Source organism: Perognathus longimembris, chromosome 8 (genome assembly GCF_023159225.1).
Source record: "Perognathus longimembris pacificus isolate PPM17 chromosome 8, ASM2315922v1, whole genome shotgun sequence".
NCBI classification, from domain to species: domain Eukaryota; kingdom Metazoa; phylum Chordata; class Mammalia; order Rodentia; family Heteromyidae; genus Perognathus; species Perognathus longimembris.
The window spans coordinates 9,912,503-9,938,021 of NC_063168.1; the positions used below are offsets into that span (position 1 = coordinate 9,912,503).

General features: G+C 42.2%; 1 protein-coding gene across 1 annotated transcript; it reads left to right on the forward strand.

Annotated features, from left to right (window-relative positions):
- The first annotated feature begins 3,593 nt into the window (after positions 1-3,593).
- Slc5a7 (solute carrier family 5 member 7) lies at positions 3,594-24,831 on the forward strand. The gene is made up of 8 exons (XM_048353543.1): positions 3,594-3,771; positions 8,175-8,288; positions 8,994-9,149; positions 15,933-16,081; positions 19,137-19,280; positions 22,850-23,003; positions 23,383-23,600; positions 24,202-24,831. The coding sequence occupies exons 1-8, from the start codon at positions 3,594-3,596 to the stop codon at positions 24,829-24,831; spliced, it is 1,743 nt and encodes a 580-aa protein (XP_048209500.1).
- Positions 24,832-25,519: the final 688 nt, after the last annotated feature.

Genomic DNA, 25,519 nt, shown 5'->3' on the forward strand with positions numbered 1-25,519 from the left:
GACAGTGCACCTCCAGTTCCTCTCCGGGCCTGCGCCGGCCTCCCTGACCTTAGCCACTGCAGTTTCAGACTGACGTCGCTGATGACTGCACTCCAGACACCATAAGCTTGTGTCGCCATCACATTTAAGTATATCCTGAAAGAAAAAATACAAATTAACTTGTGACCACGCTCAGAAATTGAACTGTCACTGTCAACATCCACACAATGGATAAATGAATGGATTTCTTTTAAAGCCTTTGAATAATCACATAGAATTTCATGTCTGCTGTCCCTCTCTTAGCTCCTTAAAGTTGTTTGCATTACACCCCTGCTTTCTGCAAGCAGGGTGACTCTCATATGTTGTTGTTGTGGGAATTTTTTTCTTTTAGAAAAGCAGTTAGCTAATCAGAAAACCCTCTAGGGATATCTGTCCACTTGGACCTTCTGTCCCATCTTTATTTTTATTTGAGCTCTGTTAAACTTTCTCACTTTAAACAAGGCAGCTGAATGCCATCATTATTCATATTGGGAAGAAAGAAAAGGAACAATTATGCCAACTTAAAAAGATCATTTCTAAATCCCGTGTGAGAACATGGAAGCTAATCTGCTGATTGATCTGGAGATGAGCAGCTTATTCTTGACACGACTTCAATGCATAAAACGCTGTGGGGGGGAATGCATACAAAAAGAAGTCAGAAGGTGCCAGAGATGGTCACTTTGTGGTGTGTCTCTATTACACAATTCTCTCCCCCCCAACCCATGTATACACATACATAGATATCTATGTCATTGGACATATAAAGATGTCCCTCAACGTGGATTTATTCCAGTGGATGTATAAATAATCTAGGTACAAAATATACACATCAAAACACAGAGGTCTTTCTAAGTGATTCATTTGGATGGTTTTCAAACTGGAATAGGGAATATTCAAACTATCATGCCAGTGTGTTTGGCTTATGTGCTCACCTCGTTTTTGTTTGGGGAAAGGCCTGGCGTCTTTTATTGTGGTCTTGTTTAATAAACAGAAGGGATATAAATGTTTAGAAAAGAGTTTTTGTGGTTTTTTTTTGGCCAGTCCTGGGCCTTGGACTCAGGGCCTGAGCACTGTCCCTGGCTTCTTTTTGCTCAAGGCTAGCACTCTGCCACTTGAGCCACAGCGCCGCTTCTGGCCGTTTTCTGTATATGTGGTGCTGGGGAATCGAACCTAGGGCCTCGTGTATTCGAGGCAGGCACTCTTGCCACTAGGCTATATCCCCAGCCCTAATGTTTAGAAAAGAAACCAAAAAATAAGGTGCATTCTAAACCTTGTTAACAGGCCTTCTTCAAGGAATCCAGCAAAGGGACGCTGATTCACTTTCCTTCAGATTCGCTATAGGCAGGGAGGTTCTTTTTTTTCCCCAAATTTTTATTATCAAACTAATGTACAGAGAGGTTACAGTTTCATACGTTAGGCATTGGATACATTTCTTGTTCTCTCTGTGTGTCTGTCTGTGTCTCTGTCTCTTTGTTTCTGTCTCTGTGTCTGTCTGTGTCTCTGTCTCTGTCTTTGTTTCTGTCTCTGTGTGTGTATGTCTCTGTCTCTGTGTGTGTGTATCTGTGTCTGTCCGTCTGTCTGTGTCTCTGTCTCTGTCTTTGTTTCTGTCTCTGTGTGTGTCTGTCTCTGTCTCTTTGTGTGTATCTCTTTGTGTGTGTCTGTCTTTGTCTCTCTGTGTATCTCTCTGTGTCTGTCTGTCTGTCTGTCTCTGTCTCTCTCTGTCTCCCTCTGCCCCCAAACCCACCCATCTGCACACATGTCTAGGAAGCCTGCTCTCCTCTCCACCCTTACTTCCAGCTTCTGCATCTGGAATCAAGTCCTCCGAGCCCCTCCCCATCTGCCCCTCCCCTCTGGTGCCCAGGAGAGGGAACTTGGTGCTGGGAGTGACAGCTTCTTTTTTCCTGGAGAAGGGCAGGGACAGGCCTGGGATGGGATGGGGACATCGAGGCAGGTGGGCGGTACTGGCGCAGAGCCCAGACTGTGCCATGGCACCCGGTGCCCGGGGAGGGCAGGATCCCCCAACACCCGCCCAGCACCTCGTTCCTCTGACGTGCGCACCCCGGCTCTGACGCTCGCCCCCGCCCGGCGCTCTTATAAGGGACTTTGCCCAATAATCCGGCCGATCAGGGGCTCGGCCCGCGCTGCGCGCTCCGCGGCGCCCGCTCCCGCCGCCGCCCCGCCCCACGGAGGTGCCCCCGCCCCGGCCCGCCCCGCCCCGCCCCGCCGGCGTCCCGGGCCCCGCGGCACCGCACAGCCCGGGGGGCGGAGCGCATCGGCGCGGCCCCAGCTGCAGGTAGGCGCGGAGCGGCCGCCCGGCGCCGGGGACCCGCGCCCTCCGGGGCGCCGCCGGGGTGCGGGGCGGGGACGGCGGGGAGGGACGCGGCTCTGCGCTGCGGGGCTGCGCACCGTCCGGTCCGGTGCGCACTTGTGGCTCTTGGCTGCGTGGCGAGCCGCTAAGTCTGGGTGTGGGACGCGGGGTCCGGGGAGCCCGGGTCCCCGCGCGAGGCTGATCGCGGGGCACAAAGACCGAACCCACCACGCCCGCGAGCGCGCGTGTGCTGCCCGGGGGTCCCGGGGCGGGGGTGCTGTCCAGTCGTCCACCGCCAGCCACTCGCCGGCGCCAATAGCCGACTCTTCCCCAGAAACTTCCACTGCACGTGTGAGCTGGGGTGCGAGGAATCGCCGCCGCCAGAGCGGAATTCACTGAAAAGAGAACAAGAATTCCAGGAGAGGAAGCTCGGGAAGCTCACATCTGCCTTCCAAGACAGATGCTCCCGACCCCCTGCTGTGGAGAGAGCAACAGCTACTGGGAACCTTTTCCTCCTAGAGGGCATTAATGGGGAGGGGGATGGGAGTGACAAGAGAAAAGGGACAGTGCAGAGGGTGGACCCCTTGAACACCACAAGCCCTTGTTTCGGAAATCTGAACCTCAGGAACTTGTTGGAAATAAGAGAGTGACATTTTTAGGTTTATTTATCTGGAATTTTTTCAGATATTTTTCTATCCGATTTCTGTTGTAGTCATTTCCTGAAATAATTTCAAAGGATGGAAAGAGAGAGAGAGAGATGAAGGGAGGAGAAAGAGGGAGAGAACCCCATATTTTAAAATTCTTTGTGTATTGCTTTGTGTCACACTTACATTTCTGAGTAATTCTGGAACATTAACTTAATTCCACAAAGAGAATACATCCAGTTCTCCTTGAGAATTACCCCTTCACACAATTACTGATACAAGATGAGAGTTTCCACATGGAGAGGATTTATGGAAAACTAAATAATTGGGGGGTCCCATTTGTTAAACAGTGCTTCCAATTGTTTCTTGAAAACTCAAGTTGATACTAACTTGTCAAGTGGAACTAGAATAAGTTGGTGCCCACTTGTTGGGCAGGAAACTGGGTTTCCCCTTTCCACGCAGGCTTGCTTTACGTGAGGATCGCTCCTGTGCCAGCTGGTGCTCTCTGGGCTGCCTCCTGAGACACAGTGCTTGGCTCTTTACAGCGCGTCCCTGTATTGTCTCCTGAAGTCTTAATGAAGTGACTAGCTGCGGAGGAACCTGGCTCTTATCGCAGATAAAAAATGGCTTTCCACGTGGAAGGACTGATAGCTATTATCATCTTCTACCTCCTCATATTGTTTGTTGGCATCTGGGCTGCCTGGAGAACCAAAAACAGCGGCAGCGCAGAAGAGCGCAGCGAAGCCATCATTGTTGGTGGCCGAGACATTGGGTTGCTGGTTGGTGGATTTACCATGACAGGTAGGTCCTGGGGCTCCCAGCCTGGTGGCCTTGCTTGATGCCTTTGACTCTCCAGCAAGTGGTTTCAGAGTGACAGAAATCTACACTGCTCTCTGTCCTCTGGTGTTTCTTTGTGTTCACTAGTTATGGTTTTTCAAAAACTATTTTATATTTAAATGAAACCTAGAAAACAGAGACATTTCAACTCTGTGATACCTGAACGAAACGATCTTTACACTGGGTCAAACATCAGTGTAACAAGTGTAGGACTGATTCATGGGAGGAAACAGGAAAACAAAGAGGTAGAGAATGCCAAAGGGTGCTGGGCTTTCAACTTAGGCATCTGTTAATGAATGTGATTGTGTCCCAAAAGTATTCCCTCATGCGTGCATGAGGTGGTGACTGGTTTCTCTGAAGTGATGAATAGAAAGGAATATTAACTCATGATGGGTTTTAGCAGGAACAAATCGACTGGCCGGCAGCTTGCAATTTCAAACTGAACAATGATGCCCTGTTGAGGAACTCTCTCATGGAATAAGTAATTTCCTGCAGGAAATATCCCTAGCTTAGAACGTTGCAGTAGTAAAAGTGGGATTTGGGCGAGCCTGGTGTAGAAGGGAGAAGGCTAGGGTGTGTCCTCACGGGAAATCCCCAGCCCCCACCAGCTGCAGTGCCTCTCTTAATCTTTATGTTTGGAGGGTCCTTAGCCCTGAGCTGGCTCTGCTTTCTTCAAAGCTGATTTCTCTTTTCATATTTGTTTTGGACATTGAGTATAATTCTGACTTTTAAAAAATACTTAAAATTATATCTTAAATACAATTTGTTGCACTTTTTACTAAGAACACATTGCATTTGAGTCTAAGGCTTCATTTAAACATTTAGCTATAACCCAAGCTGACAGAAAACTCTGAGCAATCATTGGAAAAATAACCCATTGGAAATCATAACCAAATATTGCTCACTTTCAGTCCTGAAATGCTATTTGAGATTGATTCATCCTGAGTGTCAGATTGGTGCTTAGCTAATTTATGGAGACAGTAGCCATATTCTGAATCACTTAACTTTGACCATCTGAAATCTACAGGTTCTATAAGGACTGTGTATTTTACCATTCAAGTATTCGCATTGTGCTTAACCCTTCACCAACCATAGAGGGGTCTGTGTGGTGATTCTAGTAGTACTGTCAAAGGACACCAGGATGAGGAAAAACCTTGGAGTGTCCAGTTAGCAAGCACCAGAGCCAGGTCTTCTTGCAACCACACCCTGAGTACCTCCATATTACAATACATGCAGCCCTCACTGGTCTTTCTGAGATTCTCGATAATTATGTAGTAAACACCACTTAGAAGAATAAAGGAGCTGCTATACAGCAATATTATTCATTGCAAATGATTACACTCTTCTAGGATTTTATTATTCCATATTGTATTATATAAAGATAATAGTTCAGAATGTATTTTTTACCACAGATTCTTCATTTCCAATCTAATGCACTATTGAAGTATATTTAAAAACAATGTGTAGGGGTAAGTCCCAGCAGTATAGCCCTACCAAGTATAGAGCGCTGAGTTCAACCACAATACCACCAGAAAATAAAAAGTAAATAAAATACTCAAATGATTCTATTTCTTATGAACTGATGTCATGGTCTAGCTGACTCTTAAAGATTTTTTTTCTGACTCAACACTCAGAAGAACCATTGGTTGATAGCATCATTCATTTAAAATCTGAATTATATTGTTAAAATCTTGTCAGGTTTGTCCGCTTGCATATATTGCATATCTTTGTTAATAAATAACAAGTTGAAGATGCTGATTCATTTATATATTGTCTGAAAGAATTTGAGTCCTCATTCATGATTTGACATAAAATATGCAAGCATGGGGAACAAAATCTACTATAGAAAGGAGATCAAAAGAATGATGGAGAGTTTTATTTAATCATGATAAGTAGCCCAGTCTTCACTTCTGGTAAAAACAGGTACAATCATCCAGGCACCAATTTCTTTTTGAACAAGGGACAGGAAAGCTACCCTATGAAAAATAGTCACTAATAAGCCTTGTGCTTGTGAGACCACTGGCCCATCTGTTTTATGTAGGGAGGCATTGCTCATGTGCTAGCACCACATACCTCAGCAGGAAGATGAAGTTTTGGATTCTGAGCCTGGAAAAAATGCCTTTCTTCTAGTCCATGTTATACAAAATTAAAAAGTAAATGAATTTTAATTGAATTACAAGGCATGGCTCACACCTGTAATCCTAGCTACTCAGGTGGCTAAGATCTGAGGATGGTTGTTTGAAGCTAGCCAGGGCAGGAGAGTCTGTGAAACTCTTATCTCCAATTAATCACCGAAAAAGCCTAAGGTAAAGATTTTTTATTTTTATTTTTTGGCCAGTCCTGAGGCTTGGACTCAGGGCCTGAGCACTGTCCCTGGCTTCTTTTGCTCAAAGATAGCACTCTACCACTTGAACCACAGCGCCACTTCCGGCCATTTTCTATTTATGTGGTGCCGGGGAACTGAACCCAGGGCCTCATGTATATGAGGCAAGCACTCTACCACTAGGCCATATTCCCAGCCCTGAGGTAAAGACTTGGCTCAAGTGGCAAAAATGCTAGCCTTGAGCAGAAAATCTAAGGTAAAGAGCCCAAGCCGTAAATTCAAGCCTGATACTAGTACACACACACACACACACACACACACACACACACACACACACACAAAAGGTTAAATACATTCTGGCAAGAAAACAACAGAGGTACTCATTTTAGATGGTATTCTGTACATGTGATTGATTTAATTCATGATGTTTAAGAGAAGACTTCAGAATTAATTTGTATTCCCAATGGGATGATGTAGCTGAGAATTCAGTTGCATATCTGATAAGCAGCATGAGCCATTTTGAGTACCTGTGGCCCTCATAACCTTACATAAACTCAATACAAGGGTCATTTTGAATATTTTGGCTATACTCGTGAAAAGCCCTAAACTGAAAAGATTGAATGTTCCCGAACCTGTTTTCATAAGGAATCAAATACTACATTACCTTCGGAGACAACATGCTATCATTCTTGTTTCAAATGTGTGACCAAAACTTTCCTTCTTTGATTCCCTGACTCACCTCCACAAAGTTAATATGCTGCAGATATTTTCTGTATCTGAAGATTTGGATTTTATTATTCTTATGAAATATCAATAGATATTTCATAATCAAAAGATACAGAGTAGGATAAAAAATATGAGTGGGTATGCAGACAACATTCTACCTCCTCAAGGCTGCTTTCAGCTCTAAGTGTATATTGGATACTTGGGAAGAGAGAGGAGAAAAATGAGTTCATTCCACCATGCTTTGAAGCACACCTGTCATCTCTCATCCCTCCACCCACCTAGCAGTTTATTTATGGTGTTGAATATAACTTAGTTGTGATCAAGATCACACTTGCCTGACCCGATGTTCTCAGGGTGTTTAAGAAAGGACTGTACATGGAAACCTTAGGCTGGGAATATGGCCTAGTGGCCAGTCTTTGCCTCCTATACATGAAGCCCTGGGTTCAATTCTCCAGCACCAAATATATAGAAAATGGCTAGAGATGGTGCTGTGGCTCAAGTGGCAGAGTGCCAACCTTGAGCAAAAAGAAGCCAGGGACAGTGCTCAGGCCCTGAGTCCAAGGCCCAGGACTGGCAAAAAAAAAAGAGAGAGAGAGAGAGAGAAACCTTGCTGAAACACACACATGCCCACACACCAACTCTCACACACTTGTACACACTTGTCTACACTCACACACACCCATGCCTCAAAGAAAATAGTCATGATCAATGTAAAACTACCAATACAATTCAAATAAGAGGACTCTGAAAAGAAGACATATAATCCAGTGATACAGGCAGGGAAAAGGTGTAGAATTATTGAGAACAGAAATAGTCACATTACACATTATATATAGTCTTGGACTTTACAACACATAAGAAGTGGTGAAAATGTTGACTAGATGCTTCTGGACAGCTCTGAAAACAGCACAGTCCAATAGAAATCTAAGATGAGATATAATCTTAATGATAGATTTTTTTTACAAATTTGTTTTGAATACATAGGAAGAACAAAGAAAGCACGGTATGGAATTAAGGTTCATAATATAATTTACTTAATGCATTTAAGACTTTATATTTCAATGCATGATCAGTACAGAAAATCTTTTGAAGTCCAGAATGTCAATCATTCTTATTTCACCAATGCTTGCTTGCTTTAATGCCTTGACCTTTTTCTTTCCATTAATGTGGTACAGAAATGGTAACTATCTGAAGACATTTCTTTCACAGAACACTTAAGTGTGGACCAGCCGTATTGCATGTACTTACTGTCCACAAGACAGCAGCAGCTCACGTGGACAGTCTGGTCTGGGATATGACAGTTTTCACTGTGTTTCAGCCACCTGGGTTGGAGGCGGGTACATCAATGGGACAGCCGAAGCAGTTTACGTGCCAGATTATGGGCTAGCCTGGGCTCAGGCACCCATTGGATATTCTCTTAGTCTGATTTTAGGTAAGTGGAGTTGATGTCTTAGTCACTCGTTTGGGGAAGTATTAAGAATAGGAGTATAAAGAACAAGTGGGATCACCAGTCAAGCAACATGAATAACTACGGGGTGGGGGGGTGGTAATAGAGATTTCTGAATAGCTTTTTACCAGAAATTGGCATATAGAGGAACACAATGTTTAGATTATGTGATTTCTCAATTATGGAATAGCTTTTTCTTAATCCTTTGGTCTTTTGATTATTACAACAGTGAGTTTCTTAACACAATTGTGTTTTATTTCTTCCCCTAGTAGTATGGGCATATCATTTTAAGAATGGATCAAGTCTATTGTACCTGAATTTCTTTATTGTAACCCAAACTAATAAAAAGTCAAGAGTGTTATGGAACAGATTTCCTCTTCTTTTCCATTTAAAATATTAATATTGGGTCTTGTGCATATTAGGAATGACTAAATGGAGGGGTAGGAGATGGAAGTATATCAAGGGTGTTAGTCATCACCATCCTGGGTTGTGTTCTTCAGTTCAAGTGCTCCAGTTCCATTACCCAGCAGCCATTTGGCTATACCCATGTCATAAAATGTGCAAATGCTAAATACTTCCTTGGTACCGGATCCAAAGTATATTTCAGACTGATTCATCAATGGATATAGGTTGGCAAAGGCTACTATTTTGTAGTTATTTTTGTGCAAACGCTTGTTTAATTTCTTTTAGGTGGTCTGTTCTTTGCCAAACCTATGCGTTCCAAGGGGTACGTGACCATGTTAGACCCATTCCAGCAAATCTACGGGAAACGCATGGGCGGGCTCCTGTTCATCCCAGCACTGATGGGAGAGATGTTCTGGGCTGCGGCTATTTTCTCTGCACTAGGTAAGGACCAGCGAAGCCCGGCTCCTGCTGCATCTCCAGGTCTAGAACACATGATACACAGTCGAACATTCTTCCACCTTGCTGTCCTAGAAATCCTTAAAGTCATGTCCTGTGCCATATTCTTATTTTTAAGACTTCACAGAAAGTCTACATTTACTTTCACTGCAGCTGCAATATGTTGCATTTATTTTTGATTTGGCTTTTATTTTTACAATGATGACCAAGAGTTATCTTTGTGATGCTCAAGACTTGCTTCCAAGCTGGATGCTGATAGCTCACACCTGGAATTCTTGCTGAGTTGGTTAAGACTTGAGGATCCAATGTCACAGCTGACCCAGGCAGGAAAGTTCAGGAGACTAATCTCCAGTCAAAGCCAGAAGTGATACAGAGATAACCTTGGCCAAAAAGCTAAGGGACACTGCCCAGGCCCTGAGTTCAAGCCCCATTACCAGAATTCTAGTAAGTTGTCTTTATCTTTAATAATGCATATATGATTTTGAACAAAACACAGCTAATTAAACATAACTAATTGAGTTTATATCTACTTTTTTGAAAACTGAAATAAACTGAGATCAGACAGACAGAACGGTTCAGGAAGCTCCTTCCCAACCACAAGCAATCACAGAAACCCTAACATAGGTGGATCTCACCCAGGTGTAGCCTAGGCAAAAAGCAAGACCCTATCTCAAAAATAACCATCAAAATATAAGGAGTGGAGGTGTGCTTCAGCAGTAAGCACATACTTAAGCAAGTTTGAGGCCTGGATTTAAAACCTAATACCTTCCCCATATGTCTGTGTGTGTGGGGTGTGTGTGTGTGTGTGTGTGTGTGTGTGTGTGTGTGTGTAATAGGGAGATGTGAATATGTATATGCATATGTATTTTGTATATGCAAAACTCTACTTTCCTCAGTATTGCGTGCATTTACAAAAGCATTAACTTGTTTAGAGGTATTAGCCTTTTATGTAAAATATGTCCTTGAAAACAAATATAAAACCAAGTTTGCATCCCAAAGGTAAATAATATTCCCGACATATCAGCAACCCTCTGTTGACAGAATAGGCATGTAATAGAAACAAAACCAGGTAACCTCAGACATGTCAATAAACTGGTATTTATAACAACTCAATGCTATGGCAGTTGGGTGCCAAAGTATGAAAACACAGTGAGAATTCCCATCCTCTCACCATCGGTTTCAGCGTCTTCTTAACAACTCATCCCTGAGCCAGCTGCTGATCTGAACATACTGGGGCTGTTGAGGCTGCTAGGCTATGCAAGCTCTCCTGTGAAGATGTGCACAGTCTCACCTGCCATTGACCCACCTTCATCTTGCATGCTGATTGGCTCAGCTCTACATCCTATCCTTAACTCACACTTTGGCCTCCATCACCACCTCCCCCTCTTCCCCACAAGCCAGGCCACTGCACAGCCTCCTCCCCCAGATCAATGAGGCCATCTCCAAGCTTGCAGCTCTCCAAGCTGCCCTTCACCTCCTGTGGTGGACTCCACGTGATTTCCAGACTCCCCTTCTCAATGCAAACCTCGTCCTGGCTCTCTTTTTTAACTGAACACTAAACTTCATACAGGTCCTATAAGTTTAAGTTAGGTCTTCATTTCTCTCCCCTTATTATCCCACAGCCGTCTCTCTTTCCAAAGGGTTCACCTTTTCTCTGGCCTCTGACACTTAGCAAGTCCCTCGTTCTTGTGCTTCACTCATCATGGCTGGCTCCAGTGGGATTGTGGGAGATCTGCAGGCTCAGTCCCCAGCCTGATCAAGGGCAAAGCTGTGCTCTGGCTGGGGGTGGAGGGTTTGCTGAAGGTCAGCAGAGCAAGCAGCTCCACAGCTCCACAGCCTTTCTCTAGGAGCTATGGCTCTCCCTGGCCATTTGGGGATTCATCTACATGAGATTTTTTTTTTCATCTCTTCTAACAAGTGGAAGTCCAGAGCTTAAATTTCCTGTAGATTTTAATGGTTCCAAGTAAAGGTAAAGTCTGATGCATTTTCTTCTATGTTATACAGTCCAGACTGTAAATTTGTCTTTGGTATTATCGTTTTATGTGACTGTTATAATATCAAATATACTCTAAGATTTTCTTGGTCTCTTACAACAAAAAGAAGGTGGGGCTATAGAAAAGGAGAAAATTTGATACAGTGAGTTGGTGGGAAATATTTCCTCCTCTGGTGGTAGATGACCATTCTACTCAGCCGAAATCCTAATAAACTTACATGTAAAATTATACCTCTCCTCCCACCCCACTCTCATTAGCTGAGAAGCAAATGGGAATTTGTTTGCCATTCGTTTCAATAACAAAAGTTTGGGTTTTGAAAATAAGCTGCCTGCTGAGCAATCACACAAGGAGTGGGCTAAGTATCTAAGGCAATACAAAATGTTCACTCTGACTGAATAAAGATCAATTTGTATAAGAGAGTCCTGGAGGGAGCATATGATTGATGAGTTAATGTGCCTAAATTTTAGAAGTATGAAACACAAAGGCAAAACTCTAAACTTGGTTATCATTAGTCATTCTTACATATATGCGTGCATGCCAGGGTGTATTTCAGTATATTTGAGAACATGTCCAAGTCTTTCACTTTGTCTCTTTACATATACATACAGACAACGCTCACATAAACATAGTAGACAACATATATAAAATAGATGCATACAAACATTACTGTTCTTGCATGAAATATAGTGTATTTAAATTTTTTTCTTTAAACATAACTGCTGAAAATAATTTTTTTAATTTATTTATTGGCAAGGTGGTATACAGAAGGGTAACAGCTTTATATGTAAGGCAGTGAGTACATTTCTTATCAAACTTGTTACCTCTTCCTTCATTTTTCTCCCACCTTCCCCCCTCCCCGGACCCTTTCCCTCCCTGAGTTGTACAGTTGTTTTACAGCATATTGTCTTGTAAGCATTGCTGTTGTATTGGTTCTCTTTTTACCCTTTGTCTCTCCATTTTGATGTTTCCCTTCCCTTCCCTAGTTCCAATAAACATATACAATTCCCAGGGTACCAAAATAAGCTACAGTGACATCAGGGGTTTATTGGAACTAGGGAAGGAAAAGGGAACATCAAAATGGAGAGAAGAAGAGTAAAAGGTGAACCAATGCAACCTCAATATTTATAAGATAATATGCTGTAAACCAACTGTACAACCCAAGGGGGAAGGGAACCGGGGAGGAGGGGAGGTGGGAAAAAAACAAGGGAGGAGGTAACAAGTTTGATAAGGAATGTACTCACTGCCTTGCATATGAAACCGTAACCTCTCTGTACGTCACTTTGACAGAAAGGAAGAAAGAGAGGCATACGCTTTGTGGTTACTGTATATGATTTTCGTACACTGTGTATTGTATATATACCTACCTGATCTAGGGAAGGAAAAGAAAAACAAGGGTGTAAAATACCACAAAATATCACTGCCTTATTATGTAACTGTACCCCTTTTGCACAACACCTTGTCAACAAAATTTAATTAATAAAAGAAAAAAAGAAAGAGTAAGGAAGGAAGGAAGGGAAGGAGGAAGGGAGGTAGGGAAGGAGCGAGAGAGAGGGAGGGAGGGAGGGAAGATGGAAGGAAGGAAGGAGTATAAAAAGAAAATGTGGTACATATGCAGTACATAATTTAAAGTTAGGGTTTATAAAAAATAACTTGAGATACTTAAGAATAGACAAATATAGGATTTATGAATTTGGGGCTAGGAATGTGACTTAGTGGTAGATTGCTTGCCTAGCATGCATGAAGCCCTGGGTTTGATTACTCAGGACCACATAAACAGAGAAAGCCAGAAGTGGCACCATGGTTCAAGTGGTAGAGTGCTAGCCTTGAGCAAGAGGAAGCCAAGCGAGTGCCCAAGACCTGAGTTCAAGCCCCAGGACGGGCAAAAAAATGATTTATGAATTTGTACTCAACTATAAATGTGTAGAACTCACCACAGAAACATAGATGAAATTTTGTGACTATATTTGTGTGTTTGCTTGCTCAGGAGTGGAGGATGAACTCAGGGCCTACCACTTGCTCAGCTTGTTCAGCTGGTGCTCTACCACTTGAGTGGCATCTCCAGCCCTGACTTTTGCTGATTCTTTTGGATATGGAGGCTAGTGGACCTTTCTGCCCAGGCTGGTTCCAAACCATAATCCTTCATATCTCAGCCTCCTGACTTGGTAGGATTATAGACATGAGCCACCAATGCCAGACTCAACAGATATTTAAAAAAATATATCACTATAGAGCAAATAATTATTGAACTGTAGGATTCAACAATAATTATTTGTAAAAATAGTTCGAAGCAAGGGCATGGCTTCTTGCTGACCTATTCTTCCCTTTCCTTTCTCTCCTAAGTGGCTTTTCTTCAGACACAGCTCAAGGGCAGATTTATTCTGCCCTGTTTATTCTCTGCTACTTGGTCAGGATCTGCTGTTCATGGTCAGGTCAGGCTCACTGGCTTCAGGATTCCATCACGATAAAATATTCAGGGAACCCTCTGATGGCTTCTTCCCACCTTCATCCTCAAGTGCTGTATCGTCTGTCTCACAGCACCTCAGCTGGTTGACCCATGCAGCATTCCAAGACCATTTTTGAACCCCATCCATCAGAGGCTAGGCCTGCCCGCCATTTTGACCCAAGAGCCAAGTGTCACCTTCTACACAGGAGAATCTTAGACTATCTTCTTAGATCAAATGGAGAACAGCTTACCGTACTTGAACAAAATGTATACTTATTTATCTCGGGCTGGGAAGGTGGCTTAGTGGTGATGTGCTTGCCTAGCATGAATAAGGGCCTGGGTTTGATTCCTCAGTATCACATAAACAGAAAAGTCCAGAAATGATGCTGTGGCTCAAATGGAAGCTTGCTAGCCTTGAGCAAAAGAAGCTCAGGTACAGTGCTCAGGCCTTAGTTCAAGCTTCAGGAGTAGCCAAAAAAGAATTCTATTATTCCTAATACAGTAGAGCCATTTTTATACCTGCATAAGTAGCCTACTGCTTCTGAGAAGATCTGGAAGTATGACTGCTTCAATCATTACTGTTGTTGTCACCATCCAGGAAATAGTTTAGAGAAAAATTCAACCAAATGGTAATAGTGATCAGAAAATAAGAATTCTATAACAAAACAGAAGTGTCTGTAAGGACTGCAATCCTCGGTCCTGTGATCTTTATTCAATAATCAAAATGCTCAGATTTCACGGGATACAAACTTGGAATTGAAGTGGAGAACCGCACCAAATGAACAATAGAAAAATGTGACCACTGATGCTTCAACATGAAGAGAAACACTTCAGGAGAAAAAAACCAGCTTTGGGGGCTGGGAATGTGGCTTAGTGATGGAGTGCTTGCCTACCATGCACAAAGCGCTGCGTTCATTTCCTTAGTACCCCATAAACAGAAAAAGCCAGAAGTGGTGCTATAGCTCAAGAGGTAGAGTGCTACCCTTGAGTAAAAGGAAGCCAGGGACAGTGCTCAGGCCCTGAGTTCAAGCCCCAGGACTGACCAAAAAAAAAAAGAAAAGAAAAGAAAAAGAAAATAATCTGCTTAAATGTGCATACAGTAACTCTGTTCTCTGAGTTTCCTAGCAAATAATTGATCTCTCCTTTGTATGAATCGCACAACACTGTATTATAATTCTCTTTATAATTTGTTTTTTTCAAGGGTATTATTTTATTTTATTTCCATAGACAAACTACCAAAATATTCAATCTTGCTATCTTAAATCAAAGGGTCTTGAATTTCTCTTAGAAATAATGGATTTTTCGTGGCTGGTCAGTGGGTACACTATTAACATAACAACTAAGGAGGAGAAAAGGAAAACTGTACCTATTGATGGCACACAAAAAAGCAAAGATTTGTTGCATTCATGCTAATATACCTATCATTGCTGCTTTAGTAATTGGAAATTATGTGGTTTTGAGGGCAATAGAAAAAAAAAGCTTTGTAAAGCAATGAGTGAGTTATGAAGCATCTACCCAAGAACTTCAGACATCAATAAATATCGTACAGGCATCAATAAACACAGTAAACAATATACGAAAACCTTGAGATATGGTGTTCAAATTTACCTTAAGTTATGTTATTCAAGGATGGAATCATGTCGTAGGAGTAGAACTGGCACATTCCTCCAATGGAATGAAATGAAAGCAATCTTTTGTGATTCTGAGAAAGAAAATTGATCAATGCAATATACAAATGGCATGATTTTTCTCCTACAACTTTGTCTCAGTCCTCTGATACCCTATTGGACCTTCCATCTGTCCTGGAATAGCTCTAATAATTCTAAGTATTAGAATGCTATAGTGCATATATATAGTAGTAAATGAATACTCATGGTAAAACATAGAAATATGTGATCATGTGTCTCAGAAAAGCTTCTCATTCTAATGGGTTGTTGCATATACTCAAGGAAGTAAAAGTTGTAAATAATGAAATACTTACAAATTCTTAAAATTGAATTAAATTTTTGAGTATATCAAGCTATTTATTCTGTAATTATATCAACCTATATGATGTTTGTTGTTAGCAAATCACCAAATTTAAAAACAAGAGTACTGATCTCTTTAGATAAGTAGGTAGATAGGTAGGTAGCCAGATAGATAAATAGATAATGATATATTAATGTATATATATATTCAATTTACTAATATAAGCAAATTTCCATATATCAATACACTTTAGCTGTTGTCATCCAATCCTTTGACACACGGAGCATATTTGCTGTCACAGTGTGTGCTGCCGAGGAAGCAGAATCCAGGTGACACAGCGCTGGCTTGTCTCTTGCCTTTCAGGGGCCACCATCAGCGTGATCATCGACGTGGACGTGCATGCTTCGGTCATCATCTCCGCGCTCATTGCCACGCTCTACACCCTGGTGGGCGGTCTCTATTCCGTGGCCTACACAGATGTGGTCCAGCTCTTCTGCATCTTTGTAGGACTAGTAAGTGAAGCCACCACGGATTGTTTTTCCTTCTCCCTTTCTCTTTTGTGTAAAAGATAACATAGCATTTTATACTAACTCAGCACAAATCAGCAGAAATGTCCTTCCCATCATAGCAAGTTGAATGCTATTAGAATTTTAAATGTTCCCTCTGAACTGACTATAATTTAAAAAACCAACCGCAGTGACTACCTATGCAGGTTTCTTCTCTACTCTTTTTAAAAATTTATTTATTTTTTATTATCAAAGTGAAGTACTGAGGGATTACAGTTACATACATTAGGTAGTAAAAATTTTTGTTCAGCTTGATACCACCTCCCTCATTTTTCTCCAACCTTCCCTCCTCTCTCATCCCCCCCCCAAGTTGTACCATTAGTTGACAACATATTGTAGTGTAAGTATCGCTGTTGCAGTGCTTTGCCTTTTACTCTTTGTCTCACATTTTTAATGTTCACCTTCCCTTCCCTAATTCAGACATACATATATAAAATATCCAAGGTACCAGAATCAAATACAGGGACAACAGGGGCTAAATCATAGGGATTACGTGCTCTTATGTCCATAAGAATACTCTCAGGACATAGAAATTTTCTCATTGGAAAAACTGTCAATGTCAAATATTAACCACCATTATCTGGCACTTAAAACTAAAGAACTTAATGATCTAAGGACGTAAATCAAATTAGATCATGTGTGTTGTATTAAGTAGAGCACTATACCAGTATGAAACATGAATGTGAGTAATAGTACGTTGAAAGCACCTTTAGGTATGTTGAACACGATCTAGTCAATGTTGAATCTTTGGAGTCTTACAGCTTCCACCATGGAGATTATAATATTGCACATAATAATCCCCAACACGAAACACATATTGAGCAAGTGTAAAGGAAGAGGTGCAGCCAGCACGGATCCACGTAAGTGATTGTAGCAAGTGCACACACGTGTCAGCTGGTGTCAGGCAAAGGCCACAGGCAGAGCCAGCAAATACTGCAGGCCATCACTTTCCCAAGATGCCCAGCGTAGGCCCATGGATTCCTCTTTGTTTTGTTTTTCTTATTTTTTTTTATTATAAAGCTTTTGCTTTTATTTTCTGTGCTAGCTACTTAGAGATTGAAAGTGAAGACTGAATCTCCTACTCTTTCTTTTAACTTTCTATTATCTGTAATCATATCCTGGAAGAAAATTTTAAAAGAGCTGACTATAATTAGATTCATAGTTTAACTATGAATGTATATATACTAGCAAAATCAAATTTCCATTTCTTCTCTTGGACATAGTATTTGCATTTTTTCAAGTTCCATGCATTCACATGTAATTGAATTTGAGAATATTTACTTTTCTCAAGAACTTCTACATTTTTAATTACCAAAATGAAGTTGACAGTACAGAAATTCTGATTCTTATCACCATCATAAATTTTCAGAAATAAAATGAGATGAAGAAACAGATCTCTCTTCCTAACATTAGAGGCAAAGTTAGTTTGGCAATGGCAGTGTTCCTAACTGATATGCTTGTTATTCCAAGAAACGCAACCCCAGGGAATGAATCTACCCATCGATGATGTATGTGATGTCTCATTGCTTTCCATGGAAGCAGAGCTTAAAACACACAGGTGCATAAATCAAGTATGCAAGGGTAAAGATGGCAAGGCAAATACAGGGATGGGTGGATGATAGAATATGTTTCTACTACAAAATGTAACCACGTGGATAAGGAAGGTGAAGTTCTGTGCATTACTTAAAAGCACTGTTGAATTTACTGACTAAATACGCTTGGCTTTCAAGCGTTAATTGCTGTACATGCATACATAATTAATTAAATCAGCCTGTATATTAAACCATCTCATCTCAAATTCTCTATTTCTGTAAATATTACCATCACCCTTGGAGCACCAAAGAGGCACACTTGAAGTTCTCTTAGCTTTTCTTCCATGGGATCTGGCCTCTCATCTCTACATGACTGAAAAGCTGTTAAATTATCACCCCTTCAGTTCCAGCATCGTTCCATTCCCCTTGTCAGTGCTAGATGCCAGGTCTTTGTCAGATGGATCAAGACCAACTGTGGCCCCTGACTGTCGTCTATTCTAAACATGATCAAATGAAAAATACACTTCACTGAAAGCTTGGTAAACTCCAAAGGAATTCTTCTAGATACAAGTTACCTATCAAAAAAGTATCAACTCTTTAACCTTCAACTCAACATTCTCTCATCTCACCTGTCTTCATCTCTCCTATTCCTAAGCCCATGCAGCAAAACTTGTCACTCAACAGATGTGGGTTTATACACACACACATTACACAGTCTGTACACTTATATACAGATGTGGCCTATGTACTCACACATTATACAATCTGTACACTTGTATACAGATATCCCCTGACTTTCAATAGTTCAACTAACAAGATTTTCTTTACAGTGCTACAACACCAATTGCATTCTGGGGAAGTCATACTTCGAATTGTAAACTTGAGTCTTTTCCTGCACTTGCAAAATGCAGTGCGATACTGTCCTGAAGCCCAGCAGGAGCAGCGAGATGCGGCCCCTGTGCAGAAACGACGCATACGCTACAGCGTGTTCTGGTGCTAGGCTATAATTTTTGGCAGGTTAAGTGGACTCAATGCATCTCCACCTTACAGGGTTTTCATCTCAATATGAGTTCCCCTCTGTGTTATCCTGTTTAAATCCAGAAGCATCTAACCTCTGCCATGATTCTCTCATCCCACAAACCTCTTCATTTCCCCTTGTACCTACAAGCACTGGACCATCCTTGACGCTTTGATTCAGATTTATCAATCGCATTAATTGTCACATTAATTCCTTTAACACAGAAGACACAAAAATGTGTGTGTTTCACATTAATGCTTTCTTCCCTAAGATTTGTAGTGATTTCTCCTGTGATATGATATCATCAAGCACAGGGATAGGCAAGTGGAGTTTTGTAAATCAACCCTTCATAGTGTCCGCAGAAGCAATGACGTTAGGCCTTATTCTGCATGCGTACAAGGAGCCCAGACTAGATCACAGCCTAAGGCTGCAATGTCACTCTTTGTTCCAGTGGATCAGTGTCCCTTTTGCCCTGTTACATCCTGCTGTCAGCGACATTGGCTTCACCGCCGTGCATGCCAAATACCAGGAGCCCTGGCTGGGGACCATTGAATCATATGAAGTCTACACTTGGCTTGATAGTTTTCTGTTGTTGGTAAGTGACGTTTTGACCAGAGCTATGCAACCTTATTGTCCCTGATATCGAAGGTATTGTCAAGGTTTTCTTATTTATACTTCAATTTCTGTTCTGTGCCCCTGGCTATTTTTAAGTTGACTCCTCACTACTAGAAGCCAGAGCCACATGCTGACTGTGTGGCTGACTAAAGGAGGTCAGAAGGGAGCAGCACTGGGCTGCTGGGGGCGGGGTTGTGGGGTGTCCATGTCTCTGTTGTGATATAATTATACACCTTGAGAAATCCATGCCTGCCCAGGAACCTCCACCAGCAGAAGCAAAGCAAGCCAGCTAAAGACTTCTTTTGTGCTTTGGGTCAAGGCATTGAAAAACCATCCATTCTGAAATAAGTAACCCATTCAGTCTTGAATTACAGAGTAAGCACTTCAGTGGCCTAGAGCCCAAAGTGCACAAGGTTAGTTGGGGCAGGAGGTACCACTCAGGAAATACTCCAAGGCAAAAGTCCTTGGGTGAAAGAGGCTGTTTGAAAGCATGCAGAATCTTGGGGTGAAAGTGTTGGTAGTGAGAGCAAGGCCTGGGGAAATCATAGCAGACCACACTTTGAGGAAGAAGGGAAAACACAAAAGAACCTACCAGATCTGTGATTTTGCTCATTAGAGAAGTTATGTCTGACAAGCACATTATGTTTGATTTCAACATATGTAATAGTTTGCTTCTAACATCAAAAAATGATAAAGAACTCTGTTATTTTTGTTTCCTCTTTAGAGGATGGACAGTCCTTAGGACACTTTGTTACAGTTTAGCCTTGTGTCAACACTCCAAATGAATGTGTCTTTTTCACAAAATAATTTGCTAGTCAGGAGGCAGGAAATTCTTGGGATGAGGGAGGGTCTGGGAATGCAGAAGTTTCTAGTAGTCTTGTCCATTTTACAGCTTGTCTCTTCCTGAGGATTGTTAAGAAGCCCCTTGGTTTCATTCTTCTGCGGTAGTTTAGAGTTGTGATTTGTCCCTGGGCATAAGGGGTTCAATACTGTATTGCACAATGAAACACAATGGCAAGTGTGTTTATGGTTTCATGCAGCTGGTGACAAGGAGATGATACAGAAAGGTAGGAAGTTGGTTGACAGTCACTGCACTGTCTAAGCTGAGGGTCAAAGCAGAATGTCAAGACCTCATTGTTCTTTCCCCTGTGCCACACATAAATCTTCAGAGCACCCTCTGCCTTAAATGAAATATATGCAGTGAAAGTTTAATGCCTCCGAGTTCTAAGTCATTCATGATTCCACTTGTTAGACACATTGCAGTGAACTAGCAGATGTTGAAGGATTGAGAAAGTTGTGTTGTCAAGTCTTGAACCAGGCACTGGTGGCTCACACTCATAATCCTAGCTACTTGGGAAGCAGAGGTCAGGAGGATCGCAGTTCAATGCTGGCTCAGGCAAAACGTTCACGCTATCTCACCACAGCCAATAGCTAGTTATAATGATGCACAGCTATGACCCCGGCTATGCAGGATGCTAAGGTCAGGATCATCTGTTTCAGGCCAACCTGGGTAAAAAGCAATTACCTTTCTTAAAAACAGTAAGAGAGGTGAAGGCTGGAAATATGGCTCAAGTGGTAGAGTGCGTGCCCAGCAAGTGAAAAGTCTGAATTCAAATCTCAGTGTGATATTAAGAAAGAAAGAAAAAAAGAAAAAAAGAAAGAAAGAAAGAAAGAAAGAAAGAAAGAAAGAAAGAAAGAAAGAAAGAAAGAAAGAAAGAAAGAAAACCTTGAAATGCTTCACCAGTGGTCTCTGGTCCTCCGGGTGTGGTGCGCGCATCCCTGCACACAAGTGATGGTCAAGTCCTGCTACTGTCAAAGTCTTTTCCAGGCTCACTGTTCCTGCATTCACCCCGCATTGGGCTTCTGACTCCTTTCACCTGGCCTATTATGATGGCCTCTCTTTGACCACCCAGCTGGGAGGCTCTCCACCTGTCACTCCTCCAAGATCATGTCCCAAATTCCCACTGGCCTTACCCAATAGAGCTGCTGCAGCCATGTGCCATAAACAGAAGTTGAATTCTCACAGTTCTGGGGGCTGGAAGTCCAAGGTTCAGGCACTGGTGTGTCTGGGTTTTGGGGGTTCTGTACCCCCTTCACAGTGCAGACTGCTGGGCTCCCATTGTGTCTTCAGGTGGTGAAAGCGGGGCAAGGGAGCTTCCTGGACTCTTCACAAAGGGCACTAGTTCCATTTCTGAGAACCCCACACACTGCCATAGTCTCCCAAAAGGCTGAAGCTCTGACACTATCACACTGGGATCTGGTTTCCAACATGTGAAGTTTGGTTGTGGAGACATGGGAGCCGCACAAACATCCAGTCTCTTCATAAACAGAGGTCAACCTGTACCTTACTTAAAAACTTCTGATGAATGACCAAAGTGATTGGTGTATAAGGTACAATGCATTGGTTCATGGGTAATTTTAGTGCATATATATATATACGTATGTGTGTGTGTGTGTATTGTACATGTAGAATATGAAAGAAGTGGAAAATAAAGGTAGAAAATGAAATAAAAGTTTTGGAAAGAATATAGACTTGAGCCAGAAGCCAGTGGGTCATTTCTATATCCCTAGGTGCCTAAGGGGTTGACATATGAGGACATCCATTCAAAGCCAGCCTAGGCAGGAAAGTCCTTCAGATTCTTATCTCCAATTAACCACTCAGAAGCTAAAAGTGGAAAGATGGCTCAAGTGGTAGAAGGCAAGCCATGAGCAAAAATATCCCAGAGACAGCATCTACACCCTGAGTTCATGCCCGAGAACTGGCTCGCGCACACACACACACACACACACACACACACACACACACACACACTTAATTACTTTAAAAAGCTAATATACTCTTGAGTAGTTGAATTATGAATACTATTTCTTTTAACTATTGTTTTACTTTTGAACATATATGGCTTTTATAGAAGGATTATTATTCTGTATTCATTGTCAGATTCTTTGCTTGACACAGTTAAAATAATAATAAATGCATTAGGCATCCCAGAATTTAAGGAAAAGAAACGATTGTTCTATGTAATTGAAAAGAAACACAATTTGAGGAAACTGTAATCAGAATTATGACAATGATAATATCTTTGTTTGTTCAGGATGTTGTACCAGAGTGTCTTTGACTGGGTAACTTATAAAATATAGGAATTTATTTTTATAGTCTGGAGGCTGAAAGTCCAAGGTCAAAGCACTGACATTAAATGTGTGACAAGGACCAATCCTTCACACAGGAACCTTTGTGCTGTGGTAGAAGATGGAAACAGGTTCCCTTGGGTCTCTTATATAAGGCCACTACCAGCATTCAAGAGGGCTCCACCCCTCAAAATGGAATGCTCTCCCAAAGCCCCACACAGAGTACCTAATTCAGAATTTCAACAGACAAATGTGGGAGAAAAACAAAGCTTCCTATCATAGCTAATAATCATAGCAGTTGATATCTGTGGCCTACAAGGCATTTTCTGTCCATAGCCCTATATTATAACTGTCATAAATTATTATGAACCTCTTTCTTAAAGTGATGGACATTAATTGCCTCCCTGGGTTCTCCTGCAGATGCTGGGTGGAATCCCATGGCAAGCGTACTTCCAGAGAGTTCTGTCTTCGTCCTCAGCCACCTATGCTCAGGTGCTGTCCTTTCTGGCGGCCTTCGGGTGTCTAGTGATGGCTCTACCATCCGTACTCATTGGAGCCATTGGCGCATCAACAGGTAAACCTCTATGTCTTCACCACAGTGACTGGTTTGTTTCCCAGCCCCCCATCAGATGCCCTCCCGGGTCCCACCGCTTTCTGAACCCCCACAGCGTCAATTCTTCCTCATTCATGCTTCCATCTATGCCTTTGTTATAGCATTTGCCAACCTATTGTAGTTTGGTGATGCCCACGGATTTTGATTGTTCATTCAATGATAAGACATTTGTGAGCACATCCTCCTCTTCAACTCTGGAATATTCACAACTGTTTTCATGTGAGCTGTCCACAGTATTTCATATCCATGTTTCCCCCTGAAATCAGCTGGCTCTTAAAAATACTCCCTCCTGCCCACTCTGACATCTGTTGTTCCTGTGGCTGTTTTCTCTACTCAACAGACTGGAACCAGACTACATACGGGTTTCCAGATCCCAAGACCAAAGAAGAAGCGGACATGATCCTCCCCATTGTGCTTCAGTACCTGTGCCCCGTGTACATTTCCTTCTTTGGCCTTGGTGCGGTTTCTGCTGCTGTTATGTCATCTGCTGACTCTTCCATCCTGTCAGCAAGTTCAATGTTTGCTCGGAATATCTACCAGCTTTCCTTCAGACAAAATGTAAGACCACTCTTTCACTTGTCCATCTATTGGTTTTGTTGTTCTTGTTGCTACAATCCTGGAAGAGCCTGGTAGAGACACAGCATGGGAAATTTTCACACATATGTTTTATAGCATGTAGAATGCTCTTCACTCAAACTCCCAAGTCCACCTTTACCACAGTATATTCCTTCTTATATGACACCAGAAGGTGGTTAGCCCCAAAGATGCAGTGAGGAGCTCTGAGTACCCCCAGGCACAGAACAATTCTCCTACATGTGAAGGAATCCTTCCTTTGTCTCTTGAGCCTTGGATGCTACATTGTTAACCTCTGTCAACCCCTGTGCTTTCAAAGAAAGATTCCCTTGGTCTAGCTTCATGCATATGGAAACAGATACCCACCAGAATTACCACTGAGCAGGAGTGGGAGAAGCCACCCAGATTGTTCTTGTTAGGTTGTGTTGCAGGTTAGGTTAGGAAAGGTTGGCTCAGCTCATAGACTGAACCAATTGACCCAGGGGACTTCTTTAGACCAGTTTCCAAGTTCAGAAATGTATCCTGCCCTTCTCCTACATGAATTAATACCTTGGGTACAATGCTGACCCTGTTTGTGTCTTTACAGGCATCAGACAAAGAAATCGTATGGGTCATGCGAATCACCGTGTTTGTGTTTGGAGCTTCTGCAACAGCCATGGCCTTGCTGACAAAGACCGTGTATGGGCTCTGGTACCTCAGCTCTGACCTGGTCTACATCATCATCTTCCCCCAGCTGCTGTGCGTGCTCTTCGTCAAGGGCACCAACACATACGGGGCTGCAGCTGGTTATGTTTCCGGGCTTTTCCTGCGGATAACCGGAGGGGAGCCATACCTGTACCTACAACCTTTGATCTTCTACCCCGGTTGTTACCCCGATAAGAATGGCATCTATAACCAGCGATTCCCATTCAAAACACTCGCCATGGCTACCTCATTCTTAGTCAACATTGGTGTCTCTTATCTAGCCAAATACCTATTTGAAAGTGGAACCCTACCACCCAAATTAGATGTATTTGATGCTGTTGTTGCAAGACACAGTGAAGAAAATATGGATAAGACGATTCTCGTCAGAAATGAAAACATTAAGTTAGATGAACTTGCACCTGTGAAGCCTCGACAGAGCCTAACCCTCAGCTCAACTTTCACCAACAAAGAGGCTCTACTGGACGTCGACTCCAGTCCTGAAGGGTCTGGGACTGAAGATAATTTACAATGACTGCCATGGTATGCTGTTTTCCCCATGTCATAGGATAGCCATGGAGAGATGGTGTGTACAGCATTCTAAACCACCCATTTTAAAAATACAAACAACATTCAGACAAAAATCCTGCAGAGAATAAGGATAAATCCTAATGGAAACATTCAGGAAAGACCATGTGCAATCATGTGCAAGAAGCCAAGCGATAAGGAAGCAGCTTTGAAAGCAACAATTTCATTTCTCATTCATAGCTATTTTTTATTTTAATGCTGAATAATCATATTAGGTATATAAAAATGAACAAAACCCCAATTGAGAACACATGACCAAACAGTATTTATCTTTATTATGAAAACAGAAAATACAATGACAAGGCTAGAAAAAAGGAGATTGGATACTCTCTTCTCTCTCTCTCTCTCTCTCTCTCTCTCTCTCTCTCTCTCTCTCTCTCTGCCTGTTACTGGGGCTTAAACTCAATGCCTGGGCACTGTCTCTTAGCTTTCTCATTCAAGGCTGGTGCTGTACTGCTTGAGCCACAGCTCCACTTCTAGATTTTGCTGGTTAAATGGAGATAAGAATCTCTCAGGCTTTCCTGCCCAGGCTGGTTTAAAACTATGGTCATCAGATCTCAGTCTCTTGCGTAGGTAGTATCCTAGGCATGAGTCACTGGTACTGGACTTGCCATTGGATACTTTTGAGCAGCTTT

Excerpts from the sequence above, each read along its gene's own strand:
- Slc5a7 (XM_048353543.1), top strand. The coding sequence starts at position 3,594 with ATGGCTTTCCACGTGGAAGGACTGATAGCTATTATCATCTTCTACCTC. Across the intron at positions 19,281-22,849 it reads TTGATAGTTTTCTGTTGTTG|ATGCTGGGTGGAATCCCATG; the intron begins GTAAGTGACGTT and ends GTTCTCCTGCAG. Across the intron at positions 23,601-24,201 it reads AGCTTTCCTTCAGACAAAAT|GCATCAGACAAAGAAATCGT; the intron begins GTAAGACCACTC and ends GTGTCTTTACAG.